The sequence below is a fragment of the Pezoporus wallicus genome, unplaced genomic scaffold, assembly GCF_028554395.1.
Source record: "Pezoporus wallicus isolate ANWC-B61680 ecotype Strahan unplaced genomic scaffold, APGP_CSIRO_Pwel_v1 contig_6464, whole genome shotgun sequence".
Taxonomy (NCBI): Eukaryota; Metazoa; Chordata; class Aves; order Psittaciformes; family Psittacidae; genus Pezoporus; species Pezoporus wallicus.
In genome coordinates this window covers 6652115-6670826 of record NW_026642130.1, presented here as the reverse complement: position 1 = coordinate 6670826, position 18712 = coordinate 6652115, and the positions used below count along the sequence as shown (strand labels likewise).

Here is an 18712-nt window from a genome sequence, read left to right as displayed (position 1 = left end):
GACAGTGTCCTCTCCCTCCCACATGTACCTAGCACCTTCCTAAGGCGTTTCAGTTGGCGCTGTTGCAAGAGTGTGGTTTCATTTCAGGTATGAGGGTCTGGTCAGTCTGGTGCTGCTGGTGCTGCATGGCCTTGTATCATGTGTAACATCTCTGCAGGATGGGTATAGCCTGTGGCCTGGGAGCCAGAGCCCCACGTGAGGGAGTTTGAGTGTCCAGCCTGAATCCCCTGCCTCATTTCTGTTGACACTCTCCAATGCAGAGAGCAGCTCGCATTTCCAAATGTGTCCATGTCTCTTTTTCGGAGGTCTGGAGGCCCCTGAAGTCTGTCTTTCAAATGCCTTTAGGTGCTTCTGGGTTTTCAGGCTTGCAGGTTTGGTCAGCCTAACTTTATCTGTCTGGACTTCAAGAGAAACGAAGTGCCCTGTCTGCCTCAGCACTTTGGGAAATCCCTTTGATGCCTGCCTGTATTACTAAGACACCTGACTATTAAGACACAAAGTGTTGAAGGCCAGGTTGGATGAGACTTTGAGTAACCTAGTCTAGCGGAAGGTGTCCCTGCCCATGGCAAGGGGGTTGGAACTAAATGATCTTAAAGGCTCCTTCCAACCCAAATCATTCTGTGATTGTATGATTATATGAATACCCTTTGAATTTTGGCCCTAGAATGTATCACCACCTCTGGTGTTCAGCGTGGATAGTCCATCCAGTGAGGTGCTCTAGGAGGTGATCATGCTGGGGAGGAACATGAGCTTTAGCAGAACTGTGGTGCACGGGGCTGCCTGTTCGGCATTTTTCACTAAAACTCACATAAAGAAAGGAAAGCTGTCTTGTTTTAATTTAGAAGGGGAGGTAAGTCCTTTAGTTTTGCAATTACATTTCTCTTTAGCTGCCAGTTAGTAAAAATTAAAGAATAATTTAGAGGTTCAGAGGATCTCCACGAAGTATGAAATAACCCAGTCACCACTGCATTTGGGGACCTCAGAGACAGTCAAAGAACATGGATTGAGGCTATAAAGGTCATCTGGTTTTGTCTCACCAAAATCAAGTGGGTTCTGATGTCTAGGTACTTGGTAAAAAACACTTTCTAAAGGGAAAAAAAAGAAAAAAGCCATTTATTCAGGAATTTAACTCCTGTTTTTTATTGCTAACCCCTGGGAATGGTTTTACAACTCACCATCTCTCTTGTTCTGTCTGTCTCAAATTGATGCAGACTCTTGATCTAGCCAAGTTGCCTGTATCTTTTTATTAAAGTTGCACTTCCTAGGATGGTGGATTTAATTTACTACAAATGAAATTGTGTCTAGGTGACATGATCTGACTATGTTATGCCAACTCGTACATTATGACATTCCTCTCACACTAACTAAAAGCTTTGTTGCAACATATTAATACAGAAGGGGTTATTTGTTTTGCTAGTAATAAAGGCTGTATATTTGCTGTTTAGACCTAGTAATAAGGTTGACTTTTACACAACCTTGGGGAGAAAGTTGTGTTATTTATTTATTTTTGAAGAGTTAAAAATTAAAAATGCACCTTGTGTATGTTCAGTTGAGACAAAAACGAAGGAGAGTACATACAAATTCCATCAAATACAATTAGCATAATCAGAGGCTGGATGAGAGCCACAAATTATTGCACAAGGGGAAAAAAGTAGTTCCTGGGATCTTAGTAACATCACCTGAAGCTGAGTAGGAACCATGTTTACACAAGGACAACTTTTACTGATACTGCCCTTGCAAGTAGCTCTTAGTTTATTATTTTGATGGGTTCTTTTTCTGCCCTGAATATGTATACTGAATTATCCATGAGGATAAATGCCAGACTAGATTAAGATTAAATTAGGAACTAGGTGCTCCAAAACAAAAGCTATCTCTCCTTCCTACGCACTCCCTTTTCTTTAGTTTAGTTTGGAGTTTGGGGGAGGCTGGGGTGTTTTTTTTGTCTTTTTTCCCTTTAGATGCACGAGACTGCAGCTGCACAGACTATATATTTTCTTTTGAATCTTTTTACATTAAATTTTCTGCACAGATAATTTAACTTCCAGTATATCCTATCTTCTTTGGTTTAGGTCATCATTCTCTTTGTAGAGTTCCTGAATTTCTTTCTTCTGCTTGTAATATAGCTGGATGATGTTCTTTGTCATTTATTTTTTCCTCCCTTTTTCACTCTGGTTCTGCTGCAGTGCACACGGGGGCATAGTCAGAGAGTTTACAATGGCTCCTGCCTTCCAGAGAGTGATGAGTAATTTAGACCACTTGTTATCCAGGGCTGCCAGACTCCAGCTTCCAACAGAGCCGATGGAGAAAAGTAGTCATGACGCCTAAATTAGGTACCTGTATTACATCGTTTAACTGTTGCCCCATGATCTTAGCAAGTTAGTTATAATAACCGTGTGGATGTTAGTAGGTAAAATCTCTGTGTTTAAAAATATGCCCCCCATGTTCTACACAGTCGTACTTACCTCCAAGACAGGCTTTTCCTTGCCTGCTTCTTTCTTCCTGAACTCATGCTTTTTTCTGTCATTTTGTGTCTCATCTCGCATTTTCTAATCTTCTGCTCACCAACCTTCTACTCCCTCTGACACATGCAAGTGCTCCAGAATACATTCATGCAGTCATACTTTATTAGTCTTTCTCAGATGCGTAATTTTCTGGTTCTTTTTTTTTTTTTTTGCTGGGCTTGTGTTGTTTGGCATTCTTTTTACATTTTAATACAAAGTATGCTTAACAGTGTCTACTTAAAATTGCAGTTGTTGAAGCACCCCAAATGGTCCCTTTGGGAAGTGGGAGGAGCGCAGTGAATGTGGATGCAAGCGTCTGAAGATGACTTGTATTTAGCACATCTTCCTTAGCACACAAACCCATGTTTAGAGGATTGATTAATCCAGCTTCTGGCTCAGAGCAGCTTCGAACAGTTGCTTAATCTTTAAAACTAAAATAATAGTAATAAAAATAAAGAGAACAACAGTGCTTTCTCTCTTTGTGTATTCAGAGATTTCTGACGGGAAGGAGTTGGTCAGTTGAGCACTACCAAGAAGTTTGAGAAGCAAGATTGCAAGCACGTACAGCTAGAAATAGATGTTCCTTCCCACTGGGGAAAATTCTGTTTTCAGAATATTGGAAAGATTTGGGGAGGTTTTTAAAGTCTTTTAGTTACACCACTCTCCCTCTGGTACTGTTACAGTTGGGCTAATGCTACTAATGCCCCTGGGCTTACACCTCGAGATACGATGCTGTGCTAGGCGTGTGACAGCTTTTCCAGACATGGAAATGTCACAAGTTTAAAACCTCCCATTTTATGCCCTACACAGCTTTAAACGAGAGGTTTATTCCACTGAGAAAGACAGGTTTGTAGTTTGCCGGTGGAGTTAGCTCTCCTGGCTAGATCTGAAAGGGCTTGAACTCCCTAAAACTGGGTATTTAAAAGGTGGAGACAGTTACATTTTATAGAATTTTACTTTTATGAATGAAATAAAATTTTAAAAAGTACAAACTGAGACCTACCTAACTCAGCCTTTTGTAAATAATTTTAAATGTGCAAGTTTACTATTGAAAAGAAGGAAATTAAATGATGTCTCAAGATGACTAGTTCCAGAGGGAGGTAAATCCATTTTTAAATAGCAGCAACAACAATATCTTACACTGTTCACCTCTTCAAGAATCGCAAAGCTGTTTAGGTAGTAACTGTTCTGTACAATACACTGCTAAAGGTGCTGAACATGGCCGTGAGGCAGTGAAGCAACGTGGGACTTGATGAGGGGGCTCCTGCACCTCCTTGAAGCAGCAGGGGAATATTAGGCAGGCAGAAATGTAATTACTGGAGTTGAAATTGGGCCAAGACGATGGGTTAGACAGTGCATTCTTGGAAAATGTGCTCTTTGATCATAAATATCCATGAAGCAAGCTTGCCAATGATATTGATTTTGGCAGTGGATTATCACTGACAGCAAGGATCTGCTGCCCTCCTGCTTTAAGCAGTGCCCTAATAGGTTTTTAGACAAATAGCCAAGCTACTACATAGAGAACAACTCTCCATGATATATTCATCCCATCACAGGTTCCCTGAAAGTGTTGGATTGACCACATGAGAAGTATTGTATAGGTGTTTAGCACTGGGGCAGCAAATACTACATGTTTGGGCTATGGTGGACATACCCAGACGTGTTACAGGTCCATGGTATAATGTCCAACCTGCCAGTGTCAGCAGCTTCATGCAAGTTCCCATCCACATGCTGAGGCTGATCTTGCTCAGCCCCACTTCCATCATATGCTTTGACCGAAACAAAGCACAAGCAAAATGTGACCTTCATGAGGTATTTTTTACTTCAAAATCTAGACCTGGGAGACATTTGCTGGCTTTAGCAAATTTAAGACCTGGGTTTCAATAGCAGACACATCAGATAATGATGCTTACAAACTGGTGGTACTTTTATTCTTAGATGAAGTTGAGTATACCTGTGAGGAGGGTGTTGGTTGAAATAATGAGATAAAATCTGAGAAAGTGCAAAATAATACCTGCACATCATTCAAATGATCTTTGTATGTGAAATGTATTGAGATTGTGCCCTGATCCTCAACTGACAATTTTAAGTCCTACCACAATACAAATAATAACCAGATATTTAGGATAGATTAGAATTTACTTTTGGATCCATTAGCATTTCTGTTGAATCTGACAAAACGATTTAGAAAACCCGCACGAATACAAAGTGCCTGCTCATCATATTTTGTGACAGCTGGGTGAATACTTGACATCTTTGTGCTCTTAAAAGAACATATGCAAAGACTCAATTTAATTTGTAGGGTTGAGGGAATTTATTTGCCTAATTTTGAGCCCACTAGCACATGATGGATTTGAAAGTTCAGTTCTAACAAGAGTATAATTGGGTTCTCATTTCACTTGGGAAGGAGTGTGATAGAAAGGGTGAGAAAAGAGACAGAGATATGGGGAAACTAAAGTAAGAAAATGAAACTGAGAATACTCATGAAAAAAATTGAAGTGAGACTAAAAAAAAATGTAGCAAGGCAGAGTATAAGAAGCAGCCTAGACATAGAAATAAGATACTCTTTAAGGGGACAGAAGAAAAAAAATTGTGTATTCTGAATCATAATGCCAAACGTCTTTTGGCTGGAAAGATATGATACTTTAAAATATACTCACTGTGGTAGCTGAAAACATAGATAAAATATTAAGTCTTTATGTTGTGGGGAGGGAGAGAGGAATGTTTCTCTAAATACTTTCTCAGGCTCAGTGAGTAAAGCACCTCATCAAACATTCAGTCTTACAAGGATAGTCTTTCACTATCAATATGATTCTGTTATATTTGTAGTACAAACGGCAAGCTGCAAGGGTAGGACACGTGGCCATGGCCATACAAAATGGGTCGTATGACCGTTGAAGGTTTCTATCAGATGGGAGGCATACTCTTTTTTCTTTTTTTTTTTCTGGAAAGCTGGGAAAACCCTTCTGCTTTAGCCCCTGATGTGCACAGTGTGATTGGTGGCTGTGTAGCTTTCCTCTCTCTTGTGTTACTTACTATGGACTGCTGCCATGTGAGTGGCATGTCTGCCAGTCCACTGTCCTTCCTCATCCCCCTGTGGCATGTGGAGCCAGGATTCCCAAGCAGGACTGCCTGCCAGCATCCTAAAGCAGCTTTACTAAAAGTCCATAGGCAGTACCTCTCCACATCCTTCAAGTTTATCTATTAAGCAATTCACCTAGTGGAAAAAAAGGGCGGGTTTCACTCTCACTTAGTGGGAAAAAAGGGCAGGTTTCACTCTCTAACTCTCAGCATTTACGTTTTCCTGTTTACTTCCAAATGGGCTGGCTTCTGATGTCCCCAGCCTTTCTTCCACCTAGCTTTGGACACAGGGACCCTTTGCAGCTGGTTACTAATGGTTTCAGCTGAACCGGCATGAGCTCAAGGCATTTGAAGGTACATCTTTGTTCAGTGCCATAGGACATTGTTGGCTGCTCAGGGTTTAGCTCAATACACAGCAAATGGAAGTACTTTTCCTGTGCTACTTGTACTTTGATTTTTAGGTAAGAGCTACCTTTCCAGCTGTATCATTGGCAGCTTTCATTAACGCTCCTTGTTGAGCAGTAGCTTTTTCATCTTTGTGCTTCGCTAACATTGTCGATTTAAATGGGGATTTCTGTCTTTTTGATTGTATCCTGATATTCTGTCACCTTTTGATCTCTGTGTAGTGCACATAGATTGCAAATTTCTTCAGGTACAGACTGTTGGCAGGGTGGTGTATGGGGCTGTATTTTTTCTTTAGACGGTGCCTAATATGGCAGAGCCCCAGATACTATGATAGTATGAAATAATAGTAGTAGTAGTATTAGTAGTAATAATAATAATAATAATTTTCACATTACCCTTGTGGTACCTAGGAGAAACAATTTTTTTTAGAGTTTATTGAGAGGTCTAGGAAGAGCTGCAAATGGCAACTTACAGACAGAGCAAATGGCCTGAAGTACTGATACATTTCTGACTTTATATAGCAACTTGTGCTTAATCCGATCACTGGTTAATTTAATCCTGTTTCATTTGATTGGATCCCCTGGAACCAAATCATTTGTATTTTGTTTTAGTCTGGTATTTCTGATCATTGTCTTTGTTAATTTGATCAGGATTGATTGAACCAGTCATTGAAAATAAATCACGTAATTAATCAAATGCAACATTAGAAAAGCAGATCCTCAGCTAGTCTGTTAGCTTTTCCCTCTTGTTTTTCTTCCTCAGTTTGAGGAGTTTGGGCTTCCTTAAGAAAAAAGTAGAGATTAACATTTTAATAGTGTCCACATTTCAGTAGTATAAAGGGAGAGATCTGTATACATGTATATATACATATGTCTATTTAATTGTTTATTTAGAATAGAGGATAATAAAATGGTCTAGAATACAAATGCGTCCGTTGGAAGGGACTTACAGTGGTCATCTAGTCCAACTTATTTTCACCTGTCAAAGCATCTTAATTTCACATAACTGACCCTTTCTGAGGCAGGGGTGTTGAGTAGAGGGTCTTGCTTAATGACTCAGTGATTTTCAGGGAATCAGCATGTGATTTATATTTGACTTTGGCACAGAGTTTTCAATGTAAAAAAACAAATCAGGCTCTGTGCACTGTTCTAATAAGGTCTGGATAGAACTGGGTATAGTCAGTGCTTGCCTGAAGCTAACAATTTCTCCAAACCTGTGCTATGAGTGGGAAAGGAGATTTAAGAAAGATTATTTTGATCTCCACCTGTTGTGTGGAAAGGGAGGTATCCCATTTTTAATTTTTCTGAAGTAGGTGTTTGCTCCTGTTCTTACTCTTCTCTCACTTTGATCGATGCTTGTGACCAAAGTTGGTCATTTTGATCCGCACTATTAGATTTTTATAAGTTTGTGTTCCAGTTGAAGCATTATTACAGCAAACCATGGCTGTGTTTGTCTTCTGGAGGTGATGGTTGTACAAGGAACAGCTAAAACTCCGTTTGCCTCTCCTGAAAGGCATGGCAAGTTCAGCAGGGGACACACTGCCTCTTCAGGGGTATTACCTGCAAAGACCCCAAGCTGGTGTCCCTGGCAGTTCATCCTGGGGGTTACGAGGACACTGTCTGCCCTGCACCTATGCTAGCAGAAATAGTAGCTTCTGATGAACCCTGACCTGCAACAGCAGAGGAGGAGAATTAGTAAGATCAGATCACAACTGGCTGTTGTAGGTGAGGTATCCCTTCCAAAGGTCATTTAATTTTAGCTTGTCCTTCCCTACATGGCTTACAGACCCAACCTGTGCTAATTAGAGCTTACAATAACCCCTCTCTGGCTCCCTGTCACCCTGAAGTTTCTTGAGTGGGAGGTTATTTTTAGAAGTGGTTTACTTTGTGTTAACTTCCTGGGAGCAAAGAGAGTGGGAATTTTTATGTTTTTAGTCGTATAAATTTTCTTTAAATGCTACATAACAGAGGATTTTCAGAAGCACAAAGTCCCCACCCTTGCTGGGTTTCCTCCTCTTAATGAGTCCAATGGTCCAAACTGGACCCATAGAGGAATTTCATCTTAAAGGAATAAAAAATAAAGGAATGGAAAGCAATTTGTTGTTGAAAGAAGTGTAAGTAGAGCTTAATCTTAACAGTACCCATTTATCCTTGGATGATGAAGGACTATTTAACACCAAAAGTTGCCAGGAACAGAGTAAAATGGAAAGATCATCTGATTCACACCCCAAAAATGAGAGTGAGGTGTGTGGAAAAAAAATGGCTGCAGTGTAGCCCAATTTTGGCTACTAGTAACACTAGCCACAGCTACACCATTATCTGTTTTACTTTAAATTGTGTGGCTGTGGACAGCAAAGTATGTCTGATATCCATTTCCTAGATTTATAGCTCGGTATGCGATGCGTTTGCCATAAATCTTCTAGAAGAATGATGGTTGAGGCAGCTGAAGTGTTCATGCTAGTCCACGAATCACTTCTGCCAAAGGAAATGTGAGCACTGGGCAGCCTCCTACTGGTAGCATGGAGATACAAAAACAAAATGAGCAGGAAAGCTTCTACGTAAAACCTGCAAAGCAGAAAAATTGGAGAAAACAGAGACTGTGTTTCCAGAAAAAAAACATATATTAGCACCGTATTCTAAATCAAATTAAATGACCCCCTAACTGCCTGATCCTGCACTGAACTTCTTGCTCTGAATCTGAATGGAAGCAGGGATGCATCTTGAGACCACATTCCCAAAAGGGATCTGCTAGTCATGTTTGATCGGAACAGCTTGGTGAATGTTTAGCTTCTTTTAAGAACCGACTGGGAGACTGATGAGTTTAAGCTGGTTTTGCACAGACTTGTTTGAGTCTTAAAATGCATTTTCATCTGTCTGCACAGAAAATAAAAAAATAAAAAAAGTTTTCAGTGAGAATTATTGAGATACATAATTTTGGATTAAAAGGGAATGCAGTATATTATTTTAGTATTTTTTACTGTGGAATACGTTTGTATTTCTCCTGCACAACCCAGCTTTTTAACAAGAGCAGAGCAATTACAGGAATAGCCAGATTTTAGATGTTATCTTGTGTGAAGGAAAAGGGATGGGTTATTAAAGTGTTTAGCTTCCTTGAGAGATGCAGTGCTCTAATCCTGTTTTTCACATCTTAATTTTAGTGACTGCATAACTTACCTTCATAAGATGCTCTTAATTGAACATTTCAGTAGAATTGGAATAAAGTCTAATATATCTGGGATTCCTCCTCCACTCTTTTAAAATATGATGTGAAATTTATTAGTCTTAACATACGTAAGCCAGAGCTAATTTTTTTATCCTGTAAATCAATTTCTCCTCATTTTTTTATGGATTTTACTTTCAGATTTAAAAAAAAAATAAATTATTGATTGAAAAGTCTTTGTGTTTTGCAGTAGAAAAGGGGGGGGGGGCAGCTTTATAAATGTAAAGGGATTTTTTGTTCTTTTTTAATTATTTACAAATGCTGAGTTAAAGGACAGTGGAGTTTGAATTATGCATTAAATTAGTATCTTACTGATGGAAGACACTCAAAGAATGTTGGAATTTTTAAATTGCTATTAGCCAAATTCAGCCACTACTTAATAGTTCTATTGATGTTGATGAACTTAAGGAAGTGATAAAACTGGACCTATGGGCTTATTTTTCTTTTTGCTGTGAAAGGTAAGCACGCTGTTTCTGCAGTACTGACTATCCTTTGTTTGAGAGTTGACCGAGTATACTTTGATCCTTTTTTAGAAAAAGAATTCTCTGTTCTCCTTTAAAGAAAGCTTCCTGAGACCTGGATCAAATTAAGGAGACTAAAGTGAGCACACAAAAGTGCTTGTTAGAAAGTGAAATTTATGTGCAAACTAAATGTGCCCTTGATGATAGCCTTATTGATCAAGCCAGGTTAATAAATCAGTAGTATCATGTAGCACTGTTCAACACTCCCAGGCTGATCTTGGTTTTCTTTTTTTTTTCTTTTCTTTTCTTTACTTTTCTTTTTTTTTTTTTTTAATGTGCTTTCTGTGTAGGCAGAGAACATGCACTTTCCTGCCACAGAGCGTGTAGTACAATTGAAACACTGAATTCAGAGGCCTTGCATGGAAAATGTCGGCATCCAATACATCAAAAGGGATTTTTTTATAGAAGTAGCTTAATCCTGGGATAGGAGCCTAAAGTGACATAGCTTTTAATCTATGAGTATCTATAAGTATTCCTCTTTATATTTCTAAGGCTATAGGCCCTGAGCCAGCATTAAATTCATGGTCCTGTTTGGATAAGAAATACATGGGAAATTTGAGGCAAAAATTCAATATGGAGTGGCTTCTGAACTTCTCAATGGCCAGCATTTGCATTTAAGATAAATGTTTAGTTTTCAAGCAGTCTGTTGTTAGGTCATTCTTCAGTAGCTTTGCCAGTACACAAGGGTTACATCCTTTGTACACCCTTGGGATTCTGGTCTGACAAGCATTTCCATTATTACCCATATTTCCTTTTGCCCTCTGACAAAAAGCACTTATGATGAACTGGATTTATTTGCCTCTACTACGGGATGCCTGCAGGATATCTGAGAGCCCTCTTGCCTTGCAAAGTGCATGTTCTCTGCTGTACGTGCTGCCGCGTTGTTCCTGATGTTGCGAGTTTTCTCCTCCGTTGTGAGACGATTTTGCATTCGTGGCTTTGCTCTGATTTGGGGTTGATCTGCATGCCAACCGTGTTAGCAGAGGAGGTTCTGCTCAGGCTAAAGTGGGGCTTCTGTGCTCGAACCCAGTGTCGTGCGCTGATGTCCCTGGTGTCCTGGAGCAGCAAGTGTCGCAGCCGGGACCTTGGTTCGATACCTCAGCTTCGTTCCCTGATGTTCTCGCTGAGAAACGAAGGCAGCTGGGTGAGTACCTGAGCCTCTGCTGGTAAAACTTGCCAGGGCAGAATACAAAGTGGCATTTATGAAGCGCTTTTTGTCATTTTGTGGTCCTGCTTTCATTCCCAGCTAATGCCGAGCAACTAACTGGTAGCGCTGGTGTTAAGAGCAGTGGTTATCCTGGGCGGTGATCCACCAGAAACAGATACCACGTGTGGTCAGTTCACAACCTTCTTTTATCCCATCTTTCTCCTTCCTTTTCCATAATCTCATTCCTCTTCTTGCCTCCCCAGACCTGCAGCCAGTTTGGATAGTGAGCCTTAGAAAGGGTTAATGAGACATGCTACTGAGGATATAGCAGCAGTTGACCCATTCACAGTATGGAGTTATCTTCCTGTGCATTGTCAGAGCTTGGGAATTTGTCTGACTGTCAGTCAACAGTTCTTGGCCCGGCTACAGCTCAGGCCTTTACCTTCTTTAAAGACCTCCTTAGGTCTTTAAATCCTGAAAAATGGGGGTGGATGCAGACTGTATCCCTCTGCTAAGCCATGTGTCTTGCCTGGAGGCTCTACCTTAGTGCTCCAGAGCTCACACTGGCTGGTGGCTTGTTGCTGAATGGTGTTTAAGATGCCAGTATTGAATTATTCTCTCCTCTTGAGAGGGAATTAAGACTTCTTTTGTCTTTTATGCAGGGTAGCAACATTTCTTCTATGAGTTAACCGTATTATCCTCTTTCCCATTTCTCCCACATTAGCCTTGGAAAGAGAAAAACGATACTGTGTCATTGCAGAATTGCCTAGTGATGGAAACTGTAAGGTAGATGAGTTCTCTTCACCCATGAGCAGGTTCTTGAATGAGGTTTAACTGCAGGACAACTTGCTCTGTTCCTTTTGCTTGCTGGCATGTCCATATTTCTCAGGTTTTTAATAGATTGCAATACATCCGTCTCATTTCTGTAGCCCAGCCCAACAGCCAGTGCTAGGGATATATTGCTGTCATCAGTGCATCTTTAAAGACTCTATGTCCATCTTTAAGAACTTCTTTGGCCATGGACTAGACTCAGAAATATGACTGGGACCCAGTCCAACATGGTATAGGAATTTACCCCAGCTGAAGCTCTATCCCTGTGTGGTTCAGATTTTACATGCATGCCCCATGCACACAAATAATACGTGTTTCATGCAGTATTTAGTAGCATGAACGACAAATTAGACCATAAACTCTTTGGTGCAGAGACCACTAAGCTTTTTAGAGTACCAGGAATGTTCAGGCTTAAAACCCAGCCAGGGCCACTAGTCATTACTTGTTAGAGCAAGGCGCAGCTAACAGCTTTAAAAGGAATGCCCTCATTAAATTGAAGTTGCTTTTACCCATGACAGGCCATAAAACCTGAATCCATAGGAGGGAATATTTGCCTCTATGCATGCATGTGTCTTAGTCTTTTTCTTTTCAATGGGGAGAGAAAATAGCGTGGGTTGCATATTGGATGTGTTGTCTTAGTATTAAGTTGCCATTTCCAATCTCTTTTGGATAATTGGAACAGAGGATCACTACTTCTCATCCATCACTTTAAATGAAGGCTTTAGTAAAATTATTTTGGTCACTGGGAACCACAAATAAGATCCCTTTATCCAGATTGGGTCATTTTTGCCCGTGAAACTGTTTGAATAGGTCTTAGCACGCTGAGCCGTAGCAGGATGTATGTCAGGAGTTTTACAAGCCTTTGGAGAAATTGCTAAAATGCATTTATAAGGACCTCCCAGGAAGTGTTTGGTTGTGTTGAGCCTGGGAAAAAATTTATCGGAATTTTTATTGTTGAATTTTTGTTGTTGTTGGGTTGGGTTTTTTTAATTCCACTAACATACTCTGTAATGCTGCCTGTACTGCAGTAGATTTTGTGTTTCCATTGATCTCAAAAAGGTCTTACTAAAAGTTTAGGTCTTATTTCTTCTAAGGTTTGTAGAACTTTGGACTTAAAGTCAGACTTAGTTGTAGCTATACCTCCTGAACACCTGATGGGAACCATGTTAATTGATGCAGTGTTTACCAAATCACTAATTCCCAATCTTTAGCACCAGCTGATTTCTGTGAACTCATGAACTTTCTCATGGATATTTCGAAAGCCCCATGAAGCTGAAGGTTTTTAATGCTTTAATATAATAAGGTTCAGCGGACCAGCTGTACACCAATTACTGTTGCCTATGGGCCATGGTTTATGACTGAGCTACAAAAAAACGACAACCTGGCAACTTGTCTGCGTTAGTCTCATGTGATTTTGAAACTGTTCCATCTTGTTCCGTTCTGCCTGTACATTTGTATTGCAGTTAATTTCTGTAAAACTGGGAGATTGCTCACTGCTGGTGTTCAAAGTGGCAGGCGTGAGGTGAAATGCTTCAGTGAAAAGCTTCAGTGAAAATTTTACTTGTTCTTCGTGATTATTTCAAACAAAAGAGGGGAAAAGATCCTCAGATTTGGATTTGGGGTACTCCCAAATAGCAGAGACTGAACATTTTAGGGGTGCTACAAAGATTGCTTTAGTAACCTTTGTAGTCTGCCATGAATTTCAGGCAGTTAAATAGCCAGTACTGCTGTTGACTAGCCAAGATTCAACAGACCTTTTAGAAGCCTTCTTGTCTTTTCATATAGACACTTGGCAGTATACCCAGTAGATTTTATAATGCATTTCCTTTTTTCATGTGTTTTGTGCTTAATTCAAACAAGCATCTGACATGAAAGCTAAAGATGAAAGTGTAACATAGTACAATTAGTTTCTGTGAAGTCTGTAGATCACTAATGGAACACATCTCTTCCCCCTGCACAACTATCATAATACAGACTATTTTTTGGTCATTTGTGTTGTACATTAAAAACATCAAATAGAGAGCTGTCGTGTGCCTGAGTGCATGGACACAAAGTTCCTTTGTTCGATAATGTTGGAAATAATTTTGCTTTCCAGATACGCAAATCAGTAATTGCTGCAATCAGATCAGAGACATGTAACACTTGTAATGTAACCCTTCATGTGTTTAGAAAAATAATGCAGAAATTAGATCAGAGACAAGATGTATATGGTGTGTTGTGATTTCATATCAACTCCTCTCTAGCTCTTTCTGAGCAAATAAATAGAAGCTGAAGAGCACATCTGGAAAGCAATATCCTAGACTTGTGCATTTGCATCCACTAAGACTCTAAGAAGCAAGGTTTGTCACTGTATTTAGTGAAAAAGTATTTTGGAAGAAAATAGCATTTTATAGAAAAGGAGGAGAAATATTAATTGATAGAAGACCTACAAACTTTCTTTCTCCTCGTTAATGCTCAAAGTATGGAATTTAGATCTAGGTTTGGGTGCTAACTCAACCAGTTTCAAACGTGTCTAGTGCTCTAGTTTTGTGGACAGCAAGCTTTCAGTTGCAAAACAGGCAACCATGTTTCTGTAGGATTTAGGAGAGCTGTGTCACATAATCTCTTTCCTACCCATTTTATGTAGAACACATGGGTTCTTTTAAAATTATATCATGTGTGTGGTTCTATATTATTTAAGGTACAGGAATATTTTTTTTCTTTTTCTTTATATTGACACTGTTTTAAAGTAGCTTGGGGATGTAACAAAGTTACACAAGATGCTGCACATCTTGACAATGCCACACAATAATGAGAAGTATGTATTTAAACCCACTTGTAAGACACAGTTCAGACAACAAAGAAATCCAACCACAGATGACACAGGTGGAACATGTGAGGCATGATAGAAGTTGTGAATCCTCCTGTCTGTTACGATGATTTATAAAAATGCCCAGTTCTCTATACTGCATTTACTGTTTTTAAAAGCTTTGCTTTGGGATAAATAATAGTGTTTCTGAGGGAAGTATCTTAGCTGATACATAGGCAGAGAATGCTGATATTGCTTTTTTTTTCTTCTTTTTCTACTGCAGAGTGCTTTGACCACAGTTAAACAGTTTAGCTAGTTCCAAAGGGTTATATGAGCCAGTAACATGAACCAGTAAACCACCAACGACATTATATCTTCCTGTGTCAAAGACCTTGTACAATGTGAAAGCTAAAGGTTTTCAGATTAAGCCTCTTCTTGGGAAAATTTATAAATAGAAAGCATTTCAAAACTGAGATTTATTTCTTCCCCTCCTGCCCAACAACAACAACAACAAAAAAATAGATTCCCAAAACCATGGAAAAGTATAAATTGATGCACTTTGAAAAGAAATAATAATTTGCGCACAAGCTGAAAATTCTAACTTCACAATTCCATACAAAAGATGACATTAAGAATGACATTTCCTTGTAAACATCTGTATTTAATGAAGTATACCATTTCTAGTGAGGAAAAAATTCCAACTGTGGCATCTGGGAGCAAAGAGCAGCATATCAAAAACCCTGTTCTCCATCAAGGTCTGCAGCTAGGACTGCTCACTCCCAGAGCCCAAGTCGGATAAAGCTCAGGTGGAAAACAGTTGGTGATAGCAGATGTCAGAGGCACTTGGATGGAGGCAGTGCTGGAATAGGGCAGAAGGGCTAGCAGGCATGTTGGTAGGGGAGAAGGGAGGGCAGGAGGAAGCAGGCACCTCAGTGGCTTTAAAGACACAAGGAATGACTGATGGGCTTGGGAAAGGTGTATGTCTGTTTGCAGAAGGCATAAATGGGCCTGCTAATGACTTCTTTTCATGGGGTGATTGAGGCACTGATGATAGGGAAAAAAGCTGCTGGTGTTGACGGGGATTTCATTGGTATTACTGGTGACCCAGGGCATTTATGGAGCCACTATTCCCACATCTCAGAGCTAAATTACTTCCCAGATGTAAGGCAAACAAGTGATCACTCAGACTGGTCTCCTGTTCTTTATGGCGTCAGTCCTCAATACTCTTTCAGCAATAGGCAGCTGGTTCCATTTTCTTGGTTTAGAGTTTCTGACACCAGTAAAAACAAAACAAAAAACTTTTAAACTTCCAGCAATGAAATACTGCTGCAGAGTTAAATAAACAAGACCTGTTGTAGCACCCTTGTTCTCTACAGGCCTTTTCTCAGAAAAGCCATGGTTGTTTAGTAAGATCCCCTAAAACTGCAGGGGGGAGAGGGGGTCTGCCTTAGCATTTAAATTCGTGTGATAGTTTCTTTATCAAGAAATCTCTTTCAGATTATATCCCCTTTGATGGTTATTCAGCCCTGATCCTTCCCCTGCTTTACAGTTATTATTTTAACATCTCTGAAGAACTGCCAACATACCCACTTTAGTGGCCAGTGACTGTTATGCTGCTTTTTTTTATTGGCATTCAGTTTTCAGTGTTGACAGACAATAAATACTAAGATTTCTCTTTACTGTTCTACAGTAATTTGTCCTATGATTGTAAATAAGTCTCTCTTGTTCTGCCTTCTGCTAAACAAAACTCACTATTTTTGGAAGAGCAAATAGAAGAATGTCCCATTTTATGTAAGCTATGAGCGAATGGATATTACCATATTTGTCGAGGTTGTTTTTTTTCAAGGCAAAAGAAGTAACTTAGTTCTGAAAAGGCTAGTTTGCTGTGGATTTTTATTTTATTTTATTTCTTTTTTTTTTTTAAAGATGTATCTATTAAATTTTCGGTAGGGGGTTGGGTTTTTTTCCCAAATATTGTATTTTCCATACAGACATGTTATGCAAGGCTGGACCAGAATGATATTTAAAGATCTTAGGATATCCTCTTGGACTGTAACAAACAAACAAACAAGCAAGCTACTAGCTATGAGGAACCATAATTATTCCCAATAGCCTAAACATTTTTACTCTGTGTATCTCTCTCTCTCTGGCAGACACCTTGCATTTCCAAGACAGAAAATCAGCCTCAAGGACTCGCAACAAGTGTCAGGTGGGGACAGACACCCATCAATCAGTCCACGCCCTGGGACACTGATGAGCCTCCATCTAAACAGATGAGGGAGAATGAAAACCCAGGTATGGTTCTTATCTTATTTGTAATTCTACAAGGGAAAATCATTCAAGCAAATTCAATACACTATGTCCATTTATCTCCATAAATTAGACTTCATTGTGAGCCTTTCATTATTCTTTAGCATTTTTTTTCTCTCATTGTAAAGACCCCTCAAGTTTCTTCTGTGTTGGAGCTAATGTGAACGCATTAAGATGCCTGCAAGTTCATTAGAGTGGGTTGTGGTTTTTTTTTTCTCCTCTGCCTTCACTAGAGGAAAAGGCACTCTGTGATACTTTAAGACCTCTTTTATGTCTAGAACTACCTGAAATGATTTCCGGCTTCCAGACACATATCATACATTGTGCTACTATGCCAGACGCCTAATTACAATCTCTTTGTAGTGGCTGCAGCACCATTATTATACACACAGAATGTTTGTCAGAGAGCCATGAAAGCACGGTGGGGAAAGAGGTTAATTTTCTTGGAATCATGTGCTTAAGCAGCGTAAAGCACAAAATACGTAAAACCACAAACATGCCACATGTCACCTGATGAGTATTTTAACAATTGCGCTCACATCACCATAGTAATTTTATGCACTTATTGGCTTGCAGCGGCTCCAGACCCTGGACTGAGGTAGGGACCATGAAGGAGAAGGGCGCATGGGTGCACTTAGGAAGCAGGCGCGGGTGCGGAAGGGGAAGGCTATGGGTGTTTATTGTTTTGTTCTCCCCGGTGCGAAGCCCGCCACCATTGCCGGCCTTCCTCTGTGCCGCAGGTGCAGCTCCCTGGGTCACCACAGTGGCAGCAGGCAGCCAGCCCGCCCTGATCACGCACTCCTACGGGATGACACAGCCTCCCACCTTCAGCCCGGCTGCCAGCGTCCAGGCACCCGTCATCGGTGTCACGCCTTCCCTCCCGCCGCACGTCACCCCCCAGCTCCCACTGATGCCGGCACACTACCAGCTCCAGCCGCAGCCCTCCCAGCCCCTCAGCAACATGGTGGTCAACCTCCAGAGCCAGCCCTTGTACACCAACAGCCAGCCCCTCAGCATGTCCTCCATGAGCAGCATGGGTCCGGTGGCTCACGCGGGCCCCGGGCCGGTGGGCAATGGCCACCTGGCCTGCCCCATGCTGCCACCACCGCCACCAGCCCTGCCCTCAGCCGCCCTGCCCAGCAGTGCACCTGCCACCAATGGGCAGGCAGCAACCCCACTGCCCCCCAACACGGCGGGGGGCCCGGACAACACCAATGGGGTGCAGATGCTGCGGACGATTGGCGTGGGGAAGTACGAGTTCACAGACCCCTGGCACCCCAAAGGTAAGGCGCGACGGCTCGGTCTTGCGAAGTGTGGGTGTGGAGGGGTGGTGGGGCTGGGGATGGAGGCAGAGCGCTGGGAATCCTGCTACTGTCTTTGGGCCCACCAGCCCAGCTCCGGCATCTGTCTGCACCCTTTTTTCAGTACATAGCTTTTATGAGTTTATGAGATTATGACAAAAACCAGCAAGTTAGAATGAGGGAGGACAAGATGTAGGTGTATTTTGTAGTGAAAAACAGCTTCCAGGCCCATCAGATGAACTCATGTCCCAGTGGTAAAGCAGCCATCATCCTGCACCTCTTCCTTTGAAACACACACCCGTGTTTCCATCTGACCACTTTCCTTCTGGCTTCAGTTGTGCATTAGCCACAACACTAACCTTCTTCTTCAACCATTGTCCCGTCCCCCAGGCCAAGTGCAAGTAGCCCTGCTGACTGAAGCTGAACAAGCCAAACCATTCAGCATTAAGGGGAAAACTCTTCATTACTAGCTTCATTGGGCTGAAATGCTGCAGAACAGCCTGAATGAGCATTCTGAGAGGCTGACCTTTCTGATAATTTTGTAAATGAGCCACACCGCTGGGTCACGTTGAAGTGTTATTTCCGAGTATCTTACCCTAGACACTTCA

General features: G+C 41.0%; 1 protein-coding gene across 3 annotated transcripts in view; it reads left to right on the top strand.

Moving 5' to 3' along the window:
• The window catches only part of KLHL29 (kelch like family member 29), a 403205-nt gene that overhangs the window by 240938 nt on the left and 143555 nt on the right, over nucleotides 1-18712 (top strand). For 2 of the 3 annotated variants that reach the window (XM_057427613.1, XM_057427611.1), the window contains 3 exons: nucleotides 10758-10871; nucleotides 16647-16788; nucleotides 17544-18086. In XM_057427613.1, the coding sequence (XP_057283596.1) occupies nucleotides 10758-10871; nucleotides 16647-16788; nucleotides 17544-18086 (799 nt within the window). The remainder of the gene's footprint in view (nucleotides 1-10757; nucleotides 10872-16646; nucleotides 16789-17543; nucleotides 18087-18712) is intronic. The other variant, XM_057427614.1, reaches the window with a different exon arrangement.